The sequence below is a fragment of the Ricinus communis genome, chromosome 5 (genome assembly GCF_019578655.1).
Source record: "Ricinus communis isolate WT05 ecotype wild-type chromosome 5, ASM1957865v1, whole genome shotgun sequence".
NCBI lineage: Eukaryota > Viridiplantae > Streptophyta > Magnoliopsida > Malpighiales > Euphorbiaceae > Ricinus > Ricinus communis.
The window spans coordinates 6,976,546-6,993,267 of NC_063260.1; the positions used below are offsets into that span (position 1 = coordinate 6,976,546).

The 16,722-nt window shown below is 32.9% G+C and overlaps 2 protein-coding genes across 2 annotated transcripts; both read right to left on the reverse strand.

The window, feature by feature from the left end:
* Positions 1 to 5,660: 5,660 nt before the first annotated feature.
* LOC8265546 (peroxisome biogenesis protein 19-2) lies at positions 5,661 to 9,352 on the reverse strand. The gene is made up of 5 exons (XM_002528873.4): positions 8,973 to 9,352; positions 8,826 to 8,874; positions 8,237 to 8,528; positions 6,476 to 6,792; positions 5,661 to 5,996 (listed from the first exon to the last, which is right to left on the reverse strand). Exons 1-5 carry the CDS (start codon positions 9,016 to 9,018, stop codon positions 5,951 to 5,953), a joined length of 750 nt encoding a protein of 249 aa, XP_002528919.1. The 5' UTR covers positions 9,019 to 9,352; the 3' UTR covers positions 5,661 to 5,950.
* Positions 9,353 to 10,325: 973 nt separating this feature from the next.
* Positions 10,326 to 15,172, reverse strand: LOC8265568 (general transcriptional corepressor CYC8). Its single transcript, XM_015725221.3, has 2 exons — positions 14,339 to 15,172; positions 10,326 to 11,731 (listed from the first exon to the last, which is right to left on the reverse strand). Exons 1-2 carry the CDS (start codon positions 14,963 to 14,965, stop codon positions 10,601 to 10,603), a joined length of 1,758 nt encoding a protein of 585 aa, XP_015580707.2. The 5' UTR covers positions 14,966 to 15,172; the 3' UTR covers positions 10,326 to 10,600.
* Positions 15,173 to 16,722: the final 1,550 nt, after the last annotated feature.

Below are 16,722 nucleotides of genomic sequence, written 5' to 3' on the forward strand. Positions count from 1 at the left end.
TTTATATTTTCAATAATTCTAATTTGGCCCAAATTAAATAGTTAGGGGCTTAATTGAAAAGCTAAAGAAAAGTATAAGGGTTAATTGGAAATTTTACAGAATGAAATTGTTATAATTAAAAAAAGTTGAGGGACCAAATGGTAAGGAAGAAAATTTTGGGGACCAATTGTCGATATAGAAGAAAAGAAAGAAGGAAGAAGAAGAAGGAGAAGGGGAAGGCGTAGGGCTTCGGGGGCTGGCGGCTAGAGGCATCCGTTCGAGGCTCGAGCAGGCCGAAGGAGCTATTGGCGTCAGTGAGGAAGCTAGCGGCGGCGGCGGCAATGAACGGCGTCGGTAGGTGGCGCAACGGAAAGAAAGTGGCAGCATTTTTGGACGTCGATCGTGGCGTTGCCGGCGTCGGTAGCCACTAATTCTGGTGGCGATCGACTCCCTTCGACGTGAACTTTCTTTTGGCGGCAGGGGCGACACAAATGGTGGCCGAAGATGGAAGTTTGTGGTGGAGAGAGAAAGTGGGTGGCAGCCGCGTTTTTGGGCTTTTTCGGCGAGCTTTGGATGATCAAAGGACATATTCGAACTCCCCTCAGCTCAAGCTTCGCAATGGCACCGGTTTCGTGGCGATCGGACTCCGTTTGTAAATCGACGGCCGAGATCGTCCATAAATCTCTCCGGATGATAAGAGGTCGGATCAGAAAATCGGAAGATGGGATCGTCATCAACGCGTCGTTTTGAGTTTGTTAGTGTGCTCGGATCGTCGATCGGACTCTGGTGGCTGGAGGCGAGTCGACCGAGCGATCAAGCATCTCGGTAATTTTCTCTGACCCGTTGATTTTAGAATTCTTTGGTAAATTATATATTTTTTGAATTGTATTGAATATTAGAAAATATTATGTGTTAAAATATTTGTTTGTCAAACTGCCTGCCTTATGTTGTGTTTTGTGATGTGTGGCGGAGTCGGGAAATTAGTGAAGTCTTGGGGACCCAACTCCCGTTAAAATGAATTGTTGAATATTTGAAGTGTTTTCTGGCAGGTCATGTACCCGTTTTACGGGGAGTAAATGTCCGTATTGTATGGGAGATTCTGTCGAATTTCTGATAGAATTTACCCGAGTCGAGATTTTTTTTACAGTCAGTCCTGTGAATCTAGACCTAGGGTTAATTGTCAATTGTTTCAGCGTTATTGATTAATTATTTTCTGTGATTAGATAATCTGTCAGTTCGGCTCGCTCCACCCGAGGCATCGGAGCATAGCTAGGAGGTCGTCTAAGCTGTGAGTTAAAGTCATATATCAACTTACGTGTGTCATGCTAATATTTTATGCGATATCTCTGATTAAATGATTAATATTTTGATTATTTAGTTATGTATATATATGTTTCATTTTTCCGCATTATGATTTTATCGATTTTGTGTTGACTCGGGACGGGACGGCAGTAGAATATAGTATTTTGATGAGTGCACACGGTATAAATCCGAGAGTGATGGAAAAAGAGTAAAATGGTAAATTTAAAAAGAAAAGTTTAGGGCTTGCCCTGGTCGAGCATCGCTCTTTGGGCTTAGTAAAGTGTGTTGTCGGAATAAAGGTCCCTAGTCGAGCATTGCTCTCTAGGCGCCGGCTTATTTGGAACCTAAGTGACCAGACTGGTGTTAAGGACCCTGGTCGAGCTTCGCTCTCTGGGCGCCAGTTCTGTTAGAATGAGAGAGAGTCGAGATGTTTAGTGTTGAGATTAGGGTTCTGCTTAGATACTTTGTCCGTAGTGTGTGGAAATTATTTTATATAAGCATGACATGACATGTTTATTTCTGCATGACTTATTATTTATTTCAAATTAAATAAAAGTGTTATGGAAGTGTTGTAAATGTTTTTGGGATATATGATTTTAACTCACTCTTGAGACTGATAGTCTCAATTTTACTGTTTTTCATATCCGTAATTGTTAGACTTCCCGCGGCTCTTATTTAGTAACCCGATTCCTTCATCATCGGGTGATGTAATTGATTTGGTATGTTAAATTGTAAAATTCTTAGATTCTCCGCAGTAGAAATAATAGACTTGTCAGTTGTAAATTATCGTAGTTTCGGGCTTTGCCTAATTCTTCAGGCAGACCTAATTAAATATGTAGAATTTAATGGTTAAGACATATTGTGATATCAGTAATATCATATGAGATCTAATTAAGTTAATGAGTGTCAGGCTTACTACGGGATTCGGTGGCCCTACACCTACCCATTCTCTAGTGTCGGTCATGGGCGCACAGATCGGGTCGTGAAATTTGCTAATTTAATTTTGTTGAAAAAATATATACTTACAATATAATGCATCACAAAAATAATAAAAGCGTTCATAAATAATTAATTTTTTTATTTAAAAATATTGATAAACATTATATATACAGACAATTAACATTGATGAATAATATATCAAATAAAATGAACATAAATATCAATCATAATGAATATTAAGTTCATTGATAATGAATATTTCAATATAAAGAAAATTAATTATTATAGAACATTATATCTAATAGACATTATACATATAAAAATGAATATTTTAGTACATGTAAATAAATAAAAAATATTAATATGTATATGGTCTAATAAAAATTTTTTGACATATGTTACTATATTTTGATACATAAAATTTTTAATTTTAACACGGGTACTTATTATTAACACGTAAAATTTTTAAATTTGTGTATAATTTTTAAGATAATATTAATTTTTATTAAATTTATTTTATTACAAGTTAAAGAATTTAAAAAGTAATGAAGAAGCGGGAATAAAAATTCTTGCATTAAACATTTTAGAAGTAGAATGCACCATAAATCTTAGGAAGAAAATGCACAACACGTGTGTTATGGATTCCGGTCCATATATATTCATGGACTGGGGTCCGTGTTATAACAATTGGAATTTGTATGCTAATTATAAGATAGACCTATGTTCATGTAGTATTATGAATCTAGGCATCCATCCGGCATCGTTTTACTTGTACAAAAATTTGTGTTTTAAGTTTTACACGTGCGTCAGAAGTTAACGCAATTTTTTTTGAAAAATAATTTATATTCGTTATTTATTAATTTAATTTTATTGAAAATATTAAATGTTCATTATTTGTTAACTTAATTTTGTTGAAAAGATATGTATATCACAATATAAATATTTGTAGTATAACTTTAGTATGATATTTTTTGTTTGTTTAACGACATTTGAATGAATTAGTGAGTATAATTTTCGTCAATGATGAATATCTATTGATAAATGTATATTATGCCTATAAATAATGAATGTTCATATTAATCATAAAATATTTTTAATATGCATCACAAAAACAATAAAGATTTTCATAATTAGTCAATATTTTTATTTGACAGTATTGATGAACATTAATATTAACACTCATGAATAATACATTAAACAAAATGAACTTGAATACTAACCGAAATAAATATTAAATACAAAAAAAATTAATTATTATAGAATATTATATATAATGAATATTATACATATAGAAAAATAAACATTTCAGTACATGTTAATGAACAAAAAATATATTAATATGTATCTAGTCTAAACAAAATATTTTGACTTGTGTTACTATATTTTAATACATATAATTTTAAATTTTGACAAGTGTATTTATTATTAACACGTAGAATTTAAGTTTATGTATAATTTTGTAGTTTTTCTATTAATTTATTTATAAATTTTATATTTTTATATTGATAAAATCTTAAAATCTAAAAAAACTAACAAAGACGTTAAAAATATTTAATTTATTATTAATATTATTAAATATTTTGATTAATTATAAAATACTAATAAATCTATTTAATTTTAAATATAAATATAATTTATATTATTATTTATAATCAAAATAATTACGAATACATCATGCGAGTAAATGATTAACTTTCATAAATATATAAAAGATATATTTAAAATATAATATTAATTTTAAAATTTATTTTATTTAATTTAAAAAATAAAAATCTCATGTCAAAAATAAATACACATGTCAAAACAAAAATCTTTCAAATAGTGACAGCAAAATAATTATAACAATTATATAACATATAAATAAACGACTAGTTCTTATAAATATATGAGAAATTTATTTAATATATCATTTCTAATATAATATTAATTTCTAAAGTTTTATTTTATTATAATTTAAAAAAAATTAAAACAATATAATTGAAAAAAAAAAAATGTGAAGAAGCGGAGACACAAATTCCTGCGTTGTACAATTTAAAAAGAAATGAAGAGCAATTATGTTCTCTCATTTTTTACACACACGTATTACTTATAGACCCTGGTCCATGTAGAATCATGGACCGAGGTCCATATAATACCCTTGATGTACCAAACTAACAAGTGGAGTGGTCCCTGGATGTATTGTGGCCTAGCCTGCATTACAGTTTTGAGGTGTGTTTTTTTAAAATAATTTATTTTTATTAAATTTTTACTAAATAAATTGTACAACTTTAGCTTGGCCTTTTTCTTTTACAATTGTAATGATGATTTACATTCTACCTATGTTATATATATCTATTTGAATAAATTAATAAATATTCATTAACAAACTAATGAATCTTATGTCTATAAATAATGAATGCTTATGCATCACAAAAATAATAAATTTAATTTTCGTTTATTTTTATTTTTATCTGAAAATAATATTTTATAGTAATTTAAAAATATTTAAAGTTATAACTACTTAATTAATAATAATAAAATTAATGAGCATGTATATTATAAATAACTAACATCCTTCACTAAAACAATCAACATCTAAACACTCATGAAATACAAAATGAATATTATTACACTAAATGTGAATATTGTACATATAAATGATGAGTATTGATGAATAAAATTATTAAAAAATAAAAAGTTCAGAATTTAATTTGTAATTAAACTTATAAATAATTATAAAATATTAAAAATCTTATTTAATTTTATCTATAAACTCAAATTGCATTATTATTTATAATAAAAAATAATTACGAGAGTCGGTACAATGGACAGATAAAAAATTAGTTTTTATAAATATATAAAAGATTTTAATAATATTAATTTTTATAATCCATTTTATCATAATTGTTTTATAAAAGAAAAAAGAAACAAAAGAAGCGATGATAATAGTCCCAAGCAAAGGAGTCTGGAGTGCAGGACATAATTTGCCTAGAGCCCACTGCATCAAGTTAAACTTCGATACGACTGTTAAGGGCGAAGAGAAGCGAGGGGGTATTGGGGTTACAGGCAGGTTTCTTTGTGGTGCAGCTAAAAGGTTCCATCACATCTCATCCCCTAGTCTGAGGAATGGAGTGCAGGATCCCATATTCGAAGGGGATGCAGAAGCCAATAGTGGATGAGTCTTTCGGCTCAAGTAAAGATGCCCAAAGTATGGCTAAAATCGTTCTAACAGATCCTTTCATTAATGATGTTTCAAATTATCTTTATATATATAAAACCAGTGACTACAACACACACTGTATTAAAAGTAATCTTAATTCTGTATTTCGTCCAAATCTCTTTTACTCCATGTCAATTTAATTTTATTTACAAATTTCAATAAATTTTAAGGTTAAACTTAAATTTGGAAATAAATCCCATAAATATTTTTGAGAAGTACATGCTAAATTTGAATTTAAAAATAAATCCACAAAAACTTGTGAAATTCATTTATAACAAATCCAATATAAATGAAACTTGCCTTCCATGAATCATCAGCCCTTCTCCAACAAACCCTAAATCATGTACAAGTTTAACATGAAGCAAGGCCCTTGATTTCAGCATTTCCTTCTATTATTAAAAGGTGGGAAAAGAAAATAACCATAATTTCTGCACCCTGCTTTATCTCTCAAGAATACATTTCAGAAATTACCTACCAGGCAAAGTGAAACTACAAATACCGAGTACAGGAAATCAGAGGAAGATAGTAGTCTCACATTATGCAACAATTTGTCTGGGCCTCGAGCATCTCCGGAGTTCTGCAATAGAAAGATATCAATCAGCCATCTGATGCAAATAGCTAGAAAATAATGTCCAACGACTGCTGCTTAACACAAAAGTTGCAGAACAATTTTCTTAAAAGAAAAATATTAGACTAGAAATTATCATAGCATTATCTATCTTAACAGCTTCTGAACATTAAACTTAGATACTTGCTAAGGACATGTCTAAACCACCCTTTGTAACCTAAGACAAGGCCTAAGATAATTGGCACTAAAAAAGAAAGTCTCCTGTTGCCAAAACCATTGCAAGTCTTAACTGATTTCTGAACCTGAATATTGCACAAAAGTTTCCCCTAAACTGCTTTTTGATTATATCCTCATCCCACCAACTTGCCTAATGAGAATTTAACCCTTGCAGAGAACACATTTTAGATTACTAGGACAATAATATATGGCCTATAACATGTGTGGAAGTAATCATCTGTGCCTGCTAAAATCTGTATGAGGTCACTTACATTTGGCCAAGATTAGCAAAATCAATCTCAGGAGCTAGCTCTTGCACAATATCATTTGGCGGTTGGCCACATTCTTGCATTTTCAGCATGAGATCAGTAATCTTGGTAAAGTTATTAGGTTCATTCTCATAAACTTCATTAAGATTCTTAATGAGTTCATATTGTTGAGTGTAGCGCCCATAATCTTCGTTTGTCAATCTGGCTTTGTTCTCCTCCAACCATATTGGATATCTCTCTCCAATTTCCTTCATGGGTTCATGAAGAATTTCTTTAGACAAAAGTTGTTGCATCATTGTCTCTACAATAGAATTCATGTCCTGTTCAGAAATAAAATAACTTCTTTAGAATATTCAAAATATCATGTATTCCCAAATGAATGCAAGATTTAGACAAAAAGGAAAGCCAGAACAGAGTTATGGAACTTAGTACAATGAATAGAACACCTGAGGAAGTAGATTAGCATTTTATGGTGATCATGAATGAGACTGTAATACAAAACAGTAGGTGTTTTCTAGTGCATACGACAGGCGCAATTTGTTTTTCTTCCACTAATGCAAGTATATACTGGAAGAAAGGAAAGTCTTGATAACAGTAGCAAAGCAAATTCTACAACAAACTGTAATAGAATATTGTCGGAATACCATAACCTCGATTAAAGTTGAACATCAACACTGAGACTATTCCGTAGTTATGGTCATATCATGGTGGGATCCTAGAATGGAGATTTTGTATAAGTTTCTACAGTAAGCAGTTTTGAAAAAAGTGGCCACTTCCAATAGTTGAACTAGCACCTTTGTGTTCACTAGTCAAAACTCTAACTAGTAGCCCTTGATTGCAGATTGGAGCTAGCATGCATTTCTAGCCCAGATATACGATGTTTATAATAACAAGATTGAGTAATTTAATTCAGTGATTTTCACAAAGGAGGCAAAATGATGAGCATTGTCAACTGCAACAAGCAATAAAACTTAAAAAAGAAAAAGACAATGATGCCAGTCAATCTGATCACCGAGTACACAAAAAGAATCTCTACAATTATATGACAAACTTTTATTTCTACCAAGTTTATGCTTCCTCAATGCATACCCCTTTTTCAAAAAGGTCAGTGAACGCCAAAATATGTAGCAACTATGTATTACGTACACAACTAAAATAACTACAAATGATTTACTGGAGACTTTGGACACAAGCATATCCTTCAAAAGAAAAACTTGAAATGTAAATGACAGCTTATCAATTATTCCTACCTACATCAAACCATCAACCCAAATCCCAGAACCTAATTTAAATTGGAGAAAGTGGGGAAGAAGGAACAATCAATTCAATTGCTAAATTTAACAACAAAAGCAATGCACTTAAATGCTATTTCAACTAATCATAGGCACCTTAATTTCCAAGAAATGTTTTACAGTGAATGAGGGTCCAAAACAATCATCAAACACTTGCTCTCATTCTAAACCTTACGAAAAGAATCCACAACAGGACACAAAATCAAGCACTTATCTATCTTGATTGCAACACAAAACTAAAACCAGGAATTCCAAGTCTGAAAAATAAAAACAATGAGACTATAGATAAGCCTGCCTCAGTTTGAATTCTATGCCCAAAAAAGCAATCAATACCCTGACAAAGCAATATCATAATCTCGATAAAATTCCTAGACCTTAAAATAATTAGAAAGCCAAGAAAACCCACCATTTCGAACAACCCGAAATCATTCAACTAAACCAAAAAAAAAAAAGTAACAAAAAGCAATTTTACCCGTGTGTCGGCAAGTTCCTCAAACTGCTTAACCCAGTCATCCATTAAATCATTGCTAAAATCAACTGGTTTTGGACCAGAGACAGATTCCAATCCCTTAACAGCCTCCCTAGCCTGTTCTCTAAGTTGATCAAGTGCCTCCACAACATGGGATTCCTTTGCAGCCTTTTGCTTTCCCTTCTTCTTGCTGACCAAGTCAGGTAGTCCCCCACCACCCAAACCTTGAACCCCCTTTGGCAGTGAAGGAGCTGATTCTTGCTGCTTACTCTCATTATTACCATCTCCTCCATTCCTATAGTTAAAATTCACACAAATTACAACCTAGAAAAGTAGATAAATAAAGCCCCACAGTCAAGATTTCCAGATAATGCTGAATACATGGGTTTGTTTCAAATTCCACTTTAAAATTCCAAACTGTAGCTAATTCAATAGAACAACAAAAACTCAGAGCAGAGAAGTATGCCAAAAGCATAAAAATTAAAGCTTTAGATTGATAAAAGCATAAAATTCAATCCAATATGTATATAAAAAAAGAGCAGAATAGACGCTAAAGCTATAAAAATTAAAACTTTAGATTAAAAGGAGAGACCTCTGAGAGGCAGGAGTGAGATTGAGACCCTGGAAATCATCAAGAGCACCTGAAAATATTGATACGGTAAATTAAGAGAGTCATAAAATTTAAAATTAGAAAGAGATTTGAATTAAAAGGGTTTAAAAAGAAAGAGTGAAGCTTTACTGTCAAGAAGTTCGTCCAAGTCATCCTGATGGTTATGGTCAGCCATAACTGGACCAATCTTTCTTAATCAACTTTGAATAAGAATACGTTATCTAAATATAAACTGCCCTTTAGCTTCGATTGAGGTTTTCTTTTTCAGATTGGCAAAAACAGACGAATTAAGAAAAGGGAGAGAGAAAGAGAAAGATAATGCAAAAAGCTGGAAATTTGGGTATGTAACTAATTGGGCGGTGCAGTGTAATCCATTGGATACAATGATTCTTGAATTCCGACTTTACGAAACAGCCTTTGGACTCTTTTGTTAGGAGACCCTGCTTTCTGCTTCCCCAAAACGTTTACTCCTTTCTGTTCAAGTTGCTCTCCACAACGTGAGGATTAAATTTTCTTATTCCTTTTTCTTAAAAAAAAATTACTCTTATTTTCTATCGTAGATTTTCAAATTATGATAATTATAAACTCATATATTATTAGTTGGTATGTAGATAATATTGATTTTCATATTACTAATGCTAGAAGCTCTATTTTTACTAAATTCGAAATTTGAGCATATGAAAGAAAATATAAATAATATTCTGAAAATATGAACAATATATGGAACCATATTAAATTTTTAGATAATTAATAATTAGTACTATTTGTTAATTTAAAAATAGTCAGTTTATTATTATTTTTTAAAATTGATATTCTATCTATTAATTTAAGATTAAAATAAGAATAATTTAATTGAAAAAAGTGCAACTTAATAACCACTCTTTAAATTAATGAATTAAATTAAACTTAGTAGAGATGGACAGGTGTATTATTCCATCCTTCGAAAGATTCACTTACCAACGCAATCAACCAAGACAACTTTTCCCATGCTTTTGGAAAAGTTCTAGTTTCCTGGTACATGCATCTACCCCGTGGCTCGTACCAAACAAATGCATACACCAAATGACACTGTTGATATTTTTGATATTATCTGTCAGCCATTTAAATTTCTATCTTTTTCGTTAGAAATACATTTCTGAAGTGAAGAAACTTTTTCTAGAAAAAGATTTTGAAAAGAAAATATTTATGGCCGACTTGGCCTGGTATCTACCAGATCAGCCACCTGCTTCCCCATTCGAATAAATGTGGATACTAGAATCGACTCTTTCAGGCACCGAAGTCAAATCACTTTCTCTTCCGGGAGGCTGATCAGAGAGTTCGTTCCTCTAAGCCAGGGTGGAGGTCCCTTACGTAATAGGCGTAGAAAAAGGTTTCTTGTTCCGTGATGGCATTTTATAAAATATGGGTTGCAAATAAGATCATACAAACAAATTGATTTTGCTAGAATATGATGATGTTATACTATGTAACCATCAGACAAGCTTTGCTACAAGCAGCTAGAATTGATTACTGTAGTTAATAATATCAATGTATCCTCCAACCTGATTTCCACTAAAAGCAAAAGAGCTTTAATCAAAATTATCTTTAACATTGCTGAGATATCTATCAGCCATGTAACCAAGCTCATCGCTTAATACATTACAACGTCACTAGAGTACCCAAAAGAAGGAAAATGGCAGCCAACCTGTTGGTCAGAGGATATAAACCCACTCGTTTTCAGCTATGCTGCTCTAATCAGAGGAGGATCTCACTTGTCATTACAGCCTCAAGACAGGTGGTTCAGGATTCGCAGTTGAAGGCGCTTTTGATTGTTGCGGCATGGAGCTTTGTGAGAATTGAGGATCCAAACCTACACCTGCTGTAGATTGATGAGCTTGTGAAGGAAACCGGGGGAGAAATGAACCCTGGGGAGCGTAGAAAGGTTGAGGACCTTGAGAGACGAGATGAGTTTGTGCAACTGGATTGGGGGGGTAGAGGGCTTGAAGTCCAGTTGGCCCATAAATAGCCTGATGACCTTCAAATCGTTTAAGTTTAGCAATGTGCTTTTTACCAGAAAGATGGCGGTCAAGAACCTCCCGTGTATCACATTTGACATTGCATAAATCACAGATTAGGGGAACTACCACTTTTGGTTTGGGTGGTTCAACTGGTCGTCTATGAGTTTCGGAAGTCTTCATGCGTTTCCCACCCCGACCACCCTTTATTTTGCGTTTCATTCCACGTCTCCTATTATCAAACAAATTCATCTTAGGCTTCATTCCTTGCTGATCAGACAACTCCTCCACTGGAACTTCAGATTTTTCGCCTGTATTATCTTGCAGATCTCTCACCATTATATGTTCATCATTGGTAGCTTCAACAGTCAAGTTTTCTGCTGTCTTCTGCTCTTCACCATCCTGTGCAACCTGAGGCTCCTGATAGTCTTCTGGCTTGGTATTAATTATAGTTTCCTGATCATTCTTTATTTCTTCCCCGAACTTGACAGCTTTTTTTAGCTCTTCAATCCTGAGCAAATTCTTTTTATGCCTCTTGCCATTCTTGTGCTGCTCAAGCACTTCCACACTGGTGCAATCTACCCTACAAAGTTCGCACCATGCAATCTGTGCAGGTTGATGCTTAGGTGCTAACTTTTCTGGTGCTGGAGCAGATTGAGCTGCCTCAACAGCTACAGCAGCTGGATCTTCGTTGGCTGCAGAAGGTTCTGGATAGGAAGATGTTGATGCCGCACCATGTGGCTTGTAGCGTCTAGAATGGGCCTTACCTTTGCCATGTCCTCTTCCACGAAGAGGAGGGGCAGAGCCATGGGGGGGGCCAATATTTCCCCGGCCACCTCCTCGAATTGGCCCCCCATCTCTTCTACCATCCCCCCTGCGTGGATGTTGACTATCCTGCAAAATTTACTCAAAAATGATTTCAAGAATGTAAGAAAATTAAAGGAGAAGAAAAATAAAAATAGAAACAGCCCATAGTTCTTTATGTGCCAAGTAGAAAGACATTCTGAACTCGCATAAAACTGCACTTTATTATACAGCATAAACACGATGAAGAGCAAATAAAAAGGAATACGTTCCTTGATAAGATCAAAATATTTAGGTTGAATTAAAACAAGTAAAACAAGACGAGTAATTACTTTCTAACGAACTAGAATTTATCCTAAACATGTTGTGAAACAAAAAATTCCATTTCAAACTGCAGGACTCCATACATGCATCTCAAATTTAATTTAACAGAAGAAATGATTTTATCTTAAACTTGCACTTCCACCAACAGCCCCATACAACCTGAACCTGTCAGAACCTCTGTTGCTCTAACTCTTCACTATACCCTAAGGACCCTCTGTCGTACGCTTAGAATGGACATGGGTACTTGGGTATAATTCTCCAAGTATAGGGAAGTATACAAAAGAAACTTGAATGTACATGTGTCAGACAAGGGTATGCATCCAACACTTGTACAGAAGTCTGAGCAACATAGGTAGAAGTACACTTCTGACAGGAGCATAGTTGTTTCAGCCAGATTTAGTACTGAACCAGTCAAACTTCCACCACCAGTGTCCTTACCATGAGCAATTAGAAGAATCATACCTATTCTTTCTGGAATTGAATCCAAGATAATGAAAATGGCTCCAGATTCAACATCTCCTAGTTGGCAAATGACACATTTCAGCAACTCCCTTGGCCTATAGTTTCCAACATCAATAGAGTTTTAAAGGCAAGATTAGTCAGCAATAATAGAATACTTTATGACGACGGCTCTAAGATAGCCAAACCTCATTGAATTTAGCTTGAGGTTATAATTGCTGGGATAAGATTGACCAAAGTTCAAGCTCATCCTACAATCAATTGCTTGCAAATTCAATGAATTGAAGCTTGGCTAGACTCAGTCCAATTTCTTTTAGTCTAAATCTTATGGTGATTAATAAGCATATAAACTGCATAAAAGACAAGATAGTTATAAATCTAAGCAAACACAGAATATTTCAGGCTCAGTTGCCAAACTATAATTTTAGTTCTATTTCAGAAGCAAGCAACGCACATACTCCTCAGATACCTGGCCCACGTTATGGTTGAAGAACGCACCACCGCCGTAAGCAATTACATTTTATGAACTAATCTATCCAGAGTACGTATTATCAGATTAGACACTCCAATTTAAATTAGGAGACTTTGTGAAACTCAATACATGTCAACCAACTTCCTACAAAAAGCAAGCTGCTATTGACTGGGTCAGAAGTGCAGAAGCTCAAGATTGTTTGATAAAAAAAGCTGATCAGACAGTCATTATCTAACAGGCATATAAGCTTAAGATTCACAAAGCTGACGTTCAGCAAGACACTAGCACACAGTATTTGACCTGGTTATTCAGGTAGGGTATAAAACTTAAAACAAGCAAGAACTGTAGCCTTCCTCTTTTCACACGTATTTCTTGCAAGCACATGAGAAACTTAAGAGTGGGATCTATATTATAGTTAAATGAGGCAATGAAGCAAGCACAGTAAAGATACAGAAAGCTGCTTCAACCATAACGGAAGTATATGCTCGAAGTAATTGAGGCCAAAACATTTTCTTGTGGATGAATAACTAAGGCCAGATATATGCAACCTGCTCTTACTTTTACCTTGGCGTCATGGAATAGCCCTGATCTTACAAATGAGTATGCTCTAACATACAAAAGATACATTGCTAGAATACTTTCCTAAGCTAAATTTCCAATTCAGACATAAGGCACAATTCCATACTGCAGAATTCACTACTTTTAAAACAGCACAACTGACTTAACTAAAGCATTATCACGTTTCACTCAAATGTGGTCATATGACCAACTTGGTTTTCACTTGTTACTCATGGAATAATTGCGCGCATAGACAAGCACCCTTTGGTATCAATTCAAAATTTTCATACGATGCAGTAAATCTCTCTAATGTTAATTGATAAAATATTCAGCAACAACAATATGAGATTCATTATCACATAGGGTAGGCCATTGAATATTTATATTCTTAGTAGCAAGCTGGGGTAGCGTGAAACAACAAAAGCTATAGGCTAACACCAATTAACATGACATGTTACAATGTAAAAGCGTGAACTGGGATGCCAGGAGATCTAAGTTTGAAATGAAATATCAAGCAAGCAGAGTAGCATGTGTCCTTCAATGAACGGTCACCAGAATAACACAGGTACATGTATGCATGAATAGGCATGTTAATATTTAACACGTGCACACACATGTGGAGAGAGTTAGAGAAATTGGATTATCAAAATTTCCAACGAATATTTGTCATCAGTGTTAAGTTTCACATGCAAATAGTTAATAGTTGCATAGAATATGAATAGAAAGCATAAGTAAGCTACTCACTCATTTCCTAATACTCCATTTCCAACTGATTTTGTGCAAAAATTGACCCAGAAGAAAATTTTCTTTCCTTCAAATATAATTTACGATTAAACCAACAATGTGAAATGAAATGCATTATTTTTCACCAAAGAACACCTTACCGAAGGGCGCATCGACACAAGTTCAAATCCTGGAGTGTTCACCGGCGGCAACCCACCCATTGCCCTCTCCGCCGCGTCCATAGTCCCAGCGAACTGCGTCAACTGCTCAAGGGCCGCAATCGCTGCAGCAGCCGCTGGATTCATCCCATTCCCAGGCGGCACGACGGCAGCATTTACCGAAGCCTGCGGCGGATTATAAGAGCTCTGTGGCTGTAGCTGTTGCCGCAGCTGGTGGTGGTGGGTCCCACCAGAATCGGCAATTTGTGGGACTGAAACCCCAGGAGGAGCAGAGTCATGTTGATAACATACGGGTTGCAGATATGCAGTAGCAGAGTAATCAGGTTGTTGTTGATGATAATAAACGTAATTTGGGGGTTGTTGTTGATGATGATCCTGTTGCCATTGATTTTGATAAGGGTACTGTTGATAATATGAGTAATAATAAGAAGACTGGTCATAGGTTTGATAGTAATGATAATCTTGATATTGCTGTTGTGGGTATTGTAGAGGGGCTTGTTGTTGTTGCTGCTGCTGTTGTTGTTGTTGTTGTTGTTGTGTTGATTGTTCTTGATACTGCTGTGGTGGGTTTAGCTGCTGCTCTGATTTTGGGACAGACGTAGCTTCCATTGTTCATATGGGGAAAAAAGAAAAAAGAAAATCGAGTTTTTGTTGACAAGTTTTGAGGATTGATTGTTAGGTTGCAAAGGGATGACAGGTAAAGAAGGTATCCGAACCCTTTCTTTTTCGTTCTTTTTGTGCCCTCTCTCAGTTTATGGCCCTAACCGTGGATGCGGAATTTGGTTGGTAGTGGTATTGACCCTAAAATTTAAGCATATCTCGCATTAATGTCCCTAAAACTTAATGTCCTTGAATTATTCAGCCAATTACCTTAGTTTTATTTTGTCGAAGAATGATCTTTTCATTAAATATATTTTTTATAAATAGAAAAAAGGCTTATAAAAACGTTTAAAGGACCAGCATTCAATCCAAACAAAGGAGAGACTGCCCGTCAAAATAGTTGAATGAAAAGAACATGCGTGATTTTTATACTATGAATAAATATTATAGAATAAAAGTATAACTTGATTAATAATCACTACAAAAGAAATACAAAATATATTTTACATAAAATATTAAAAAAAATTATTTATATCTTTCAATCGTATTAATAAAACTCTTTTAATTTGTATCTCAGCAATTTGTATGTTCTATTTGTGGTACTTTTAAACCATAAATTGATTTTTTGACTTTTAAATGAGTTTGATTGTGAAAATATTATAAAAGAAAATTTACTATTAACATTACAACTTTATGTAATTCCATAAATCCATAAAAAGTATAATCAATTTTTTTAAAAATAAAATAAAAAAACTCCATAAGAGGTGAAATTAAGAAATTATAATAATAATAAAGAAAAAATAAATATATCTAAAAAATCTATATTTATGTATTAAAAGAAAATTATATAAATAAGAAAAAAAATGATCTACCATCGATCTAAAAGATGATTAATGTTGGCTGAAAAAAATATTTAGAACGGTGTACTTTTAATTTTTAAAGACTTTTAAAAACCTTTTTTAAATAAATTACTTTGAAAGAGTTCATGAATGTTTAATAATTTTCATGTACTTTATATAAAAATACTGTTATATATGTTAATATACTTTTATTGATTTTTATAAATTATTATTTAATCATTTTACTTTTATTTTTTCTCATTTTTTTACATTTACTATAAACATTATTCCACATAATGTTATATCCAACTTCATACAAGTAATAGATTTCATTTTATTATTGTACCAAATATATACAATTTTTAAATTTCGTATCTCATAATATGAACATTATTTCTTTCGTCAAGATAATAATTCTTCTCATAAAGAAATTATTATATTACAATTTGCCTGTAATTAAACCACAAAATTTTTGTCATACTGGTTATATTTTTTTATTATTTATTTGATAAATATTTAAACCGACAATTATGCTTATCAGCAGAAAAAGTTATCAAAATAATTTTTATAATAAAACCTAAAAGTCTATGTATGGTGGGTTGTTTGCAAAACAATTCATTAAATGTTGCATTTAAAATTCATATTTTTCTACGATTTATTTAAAATTACATTAAAAACTTTAATTTTTTTTTTGTATGCATGAATATAAGAAAATATTATTGGTATATAACTTTTAATTTCTAAAATTTCATATAATTTCTTATATCTTTTAAAATAGAGAATATAGTAAAGAGAAATAATGCAAGAGAATTTAAAAAAAATAAAGATCACTTTAAAAAAAAAACTGATGAAATATTTTTCATATTTTAGAAAAATCAATAATCTTTGGAATACTAGCTTATTTTTAAAAAATTTGTAAAAGTTATA

Coding starts and splice junctions, on each gene's coding strand:
- LOC8265546 (XM_002528873.4), bottom strand. CDS start 9,018: ATGGCTGACCATAACCATCAGGATGACTTGGACGAACTTCTTGACA. Junction 8,875..8,972: donor CTTGGACGAACTTCTTGACA/GTAAAGCTTCAC, acceptor CAATATTTTCAG/GTGCTCTTGATGATTTCCAG. Junction 8,529..8,825: donor CTCACTCCTGCCTCTCAGAG/GTCTCTCCTTTT, acceptor TTTTAACTATAG/GAATGGAGGAGATGGTAATA.
- LOC8265568 (XM_015725221.3), bottom strand. CDS start 14,965: ATGGAAGCTACGTCTGTCCCAAAATCAGAGCAGCAGCTAAACCCACCA. Junction 11,732..14,338: donor TTGTGTCGATGCGCCCTTCG/GTAAGGTGTTCT, acceptor TAAATTTTGCAG/GATAGTCAACATCCACGCAG.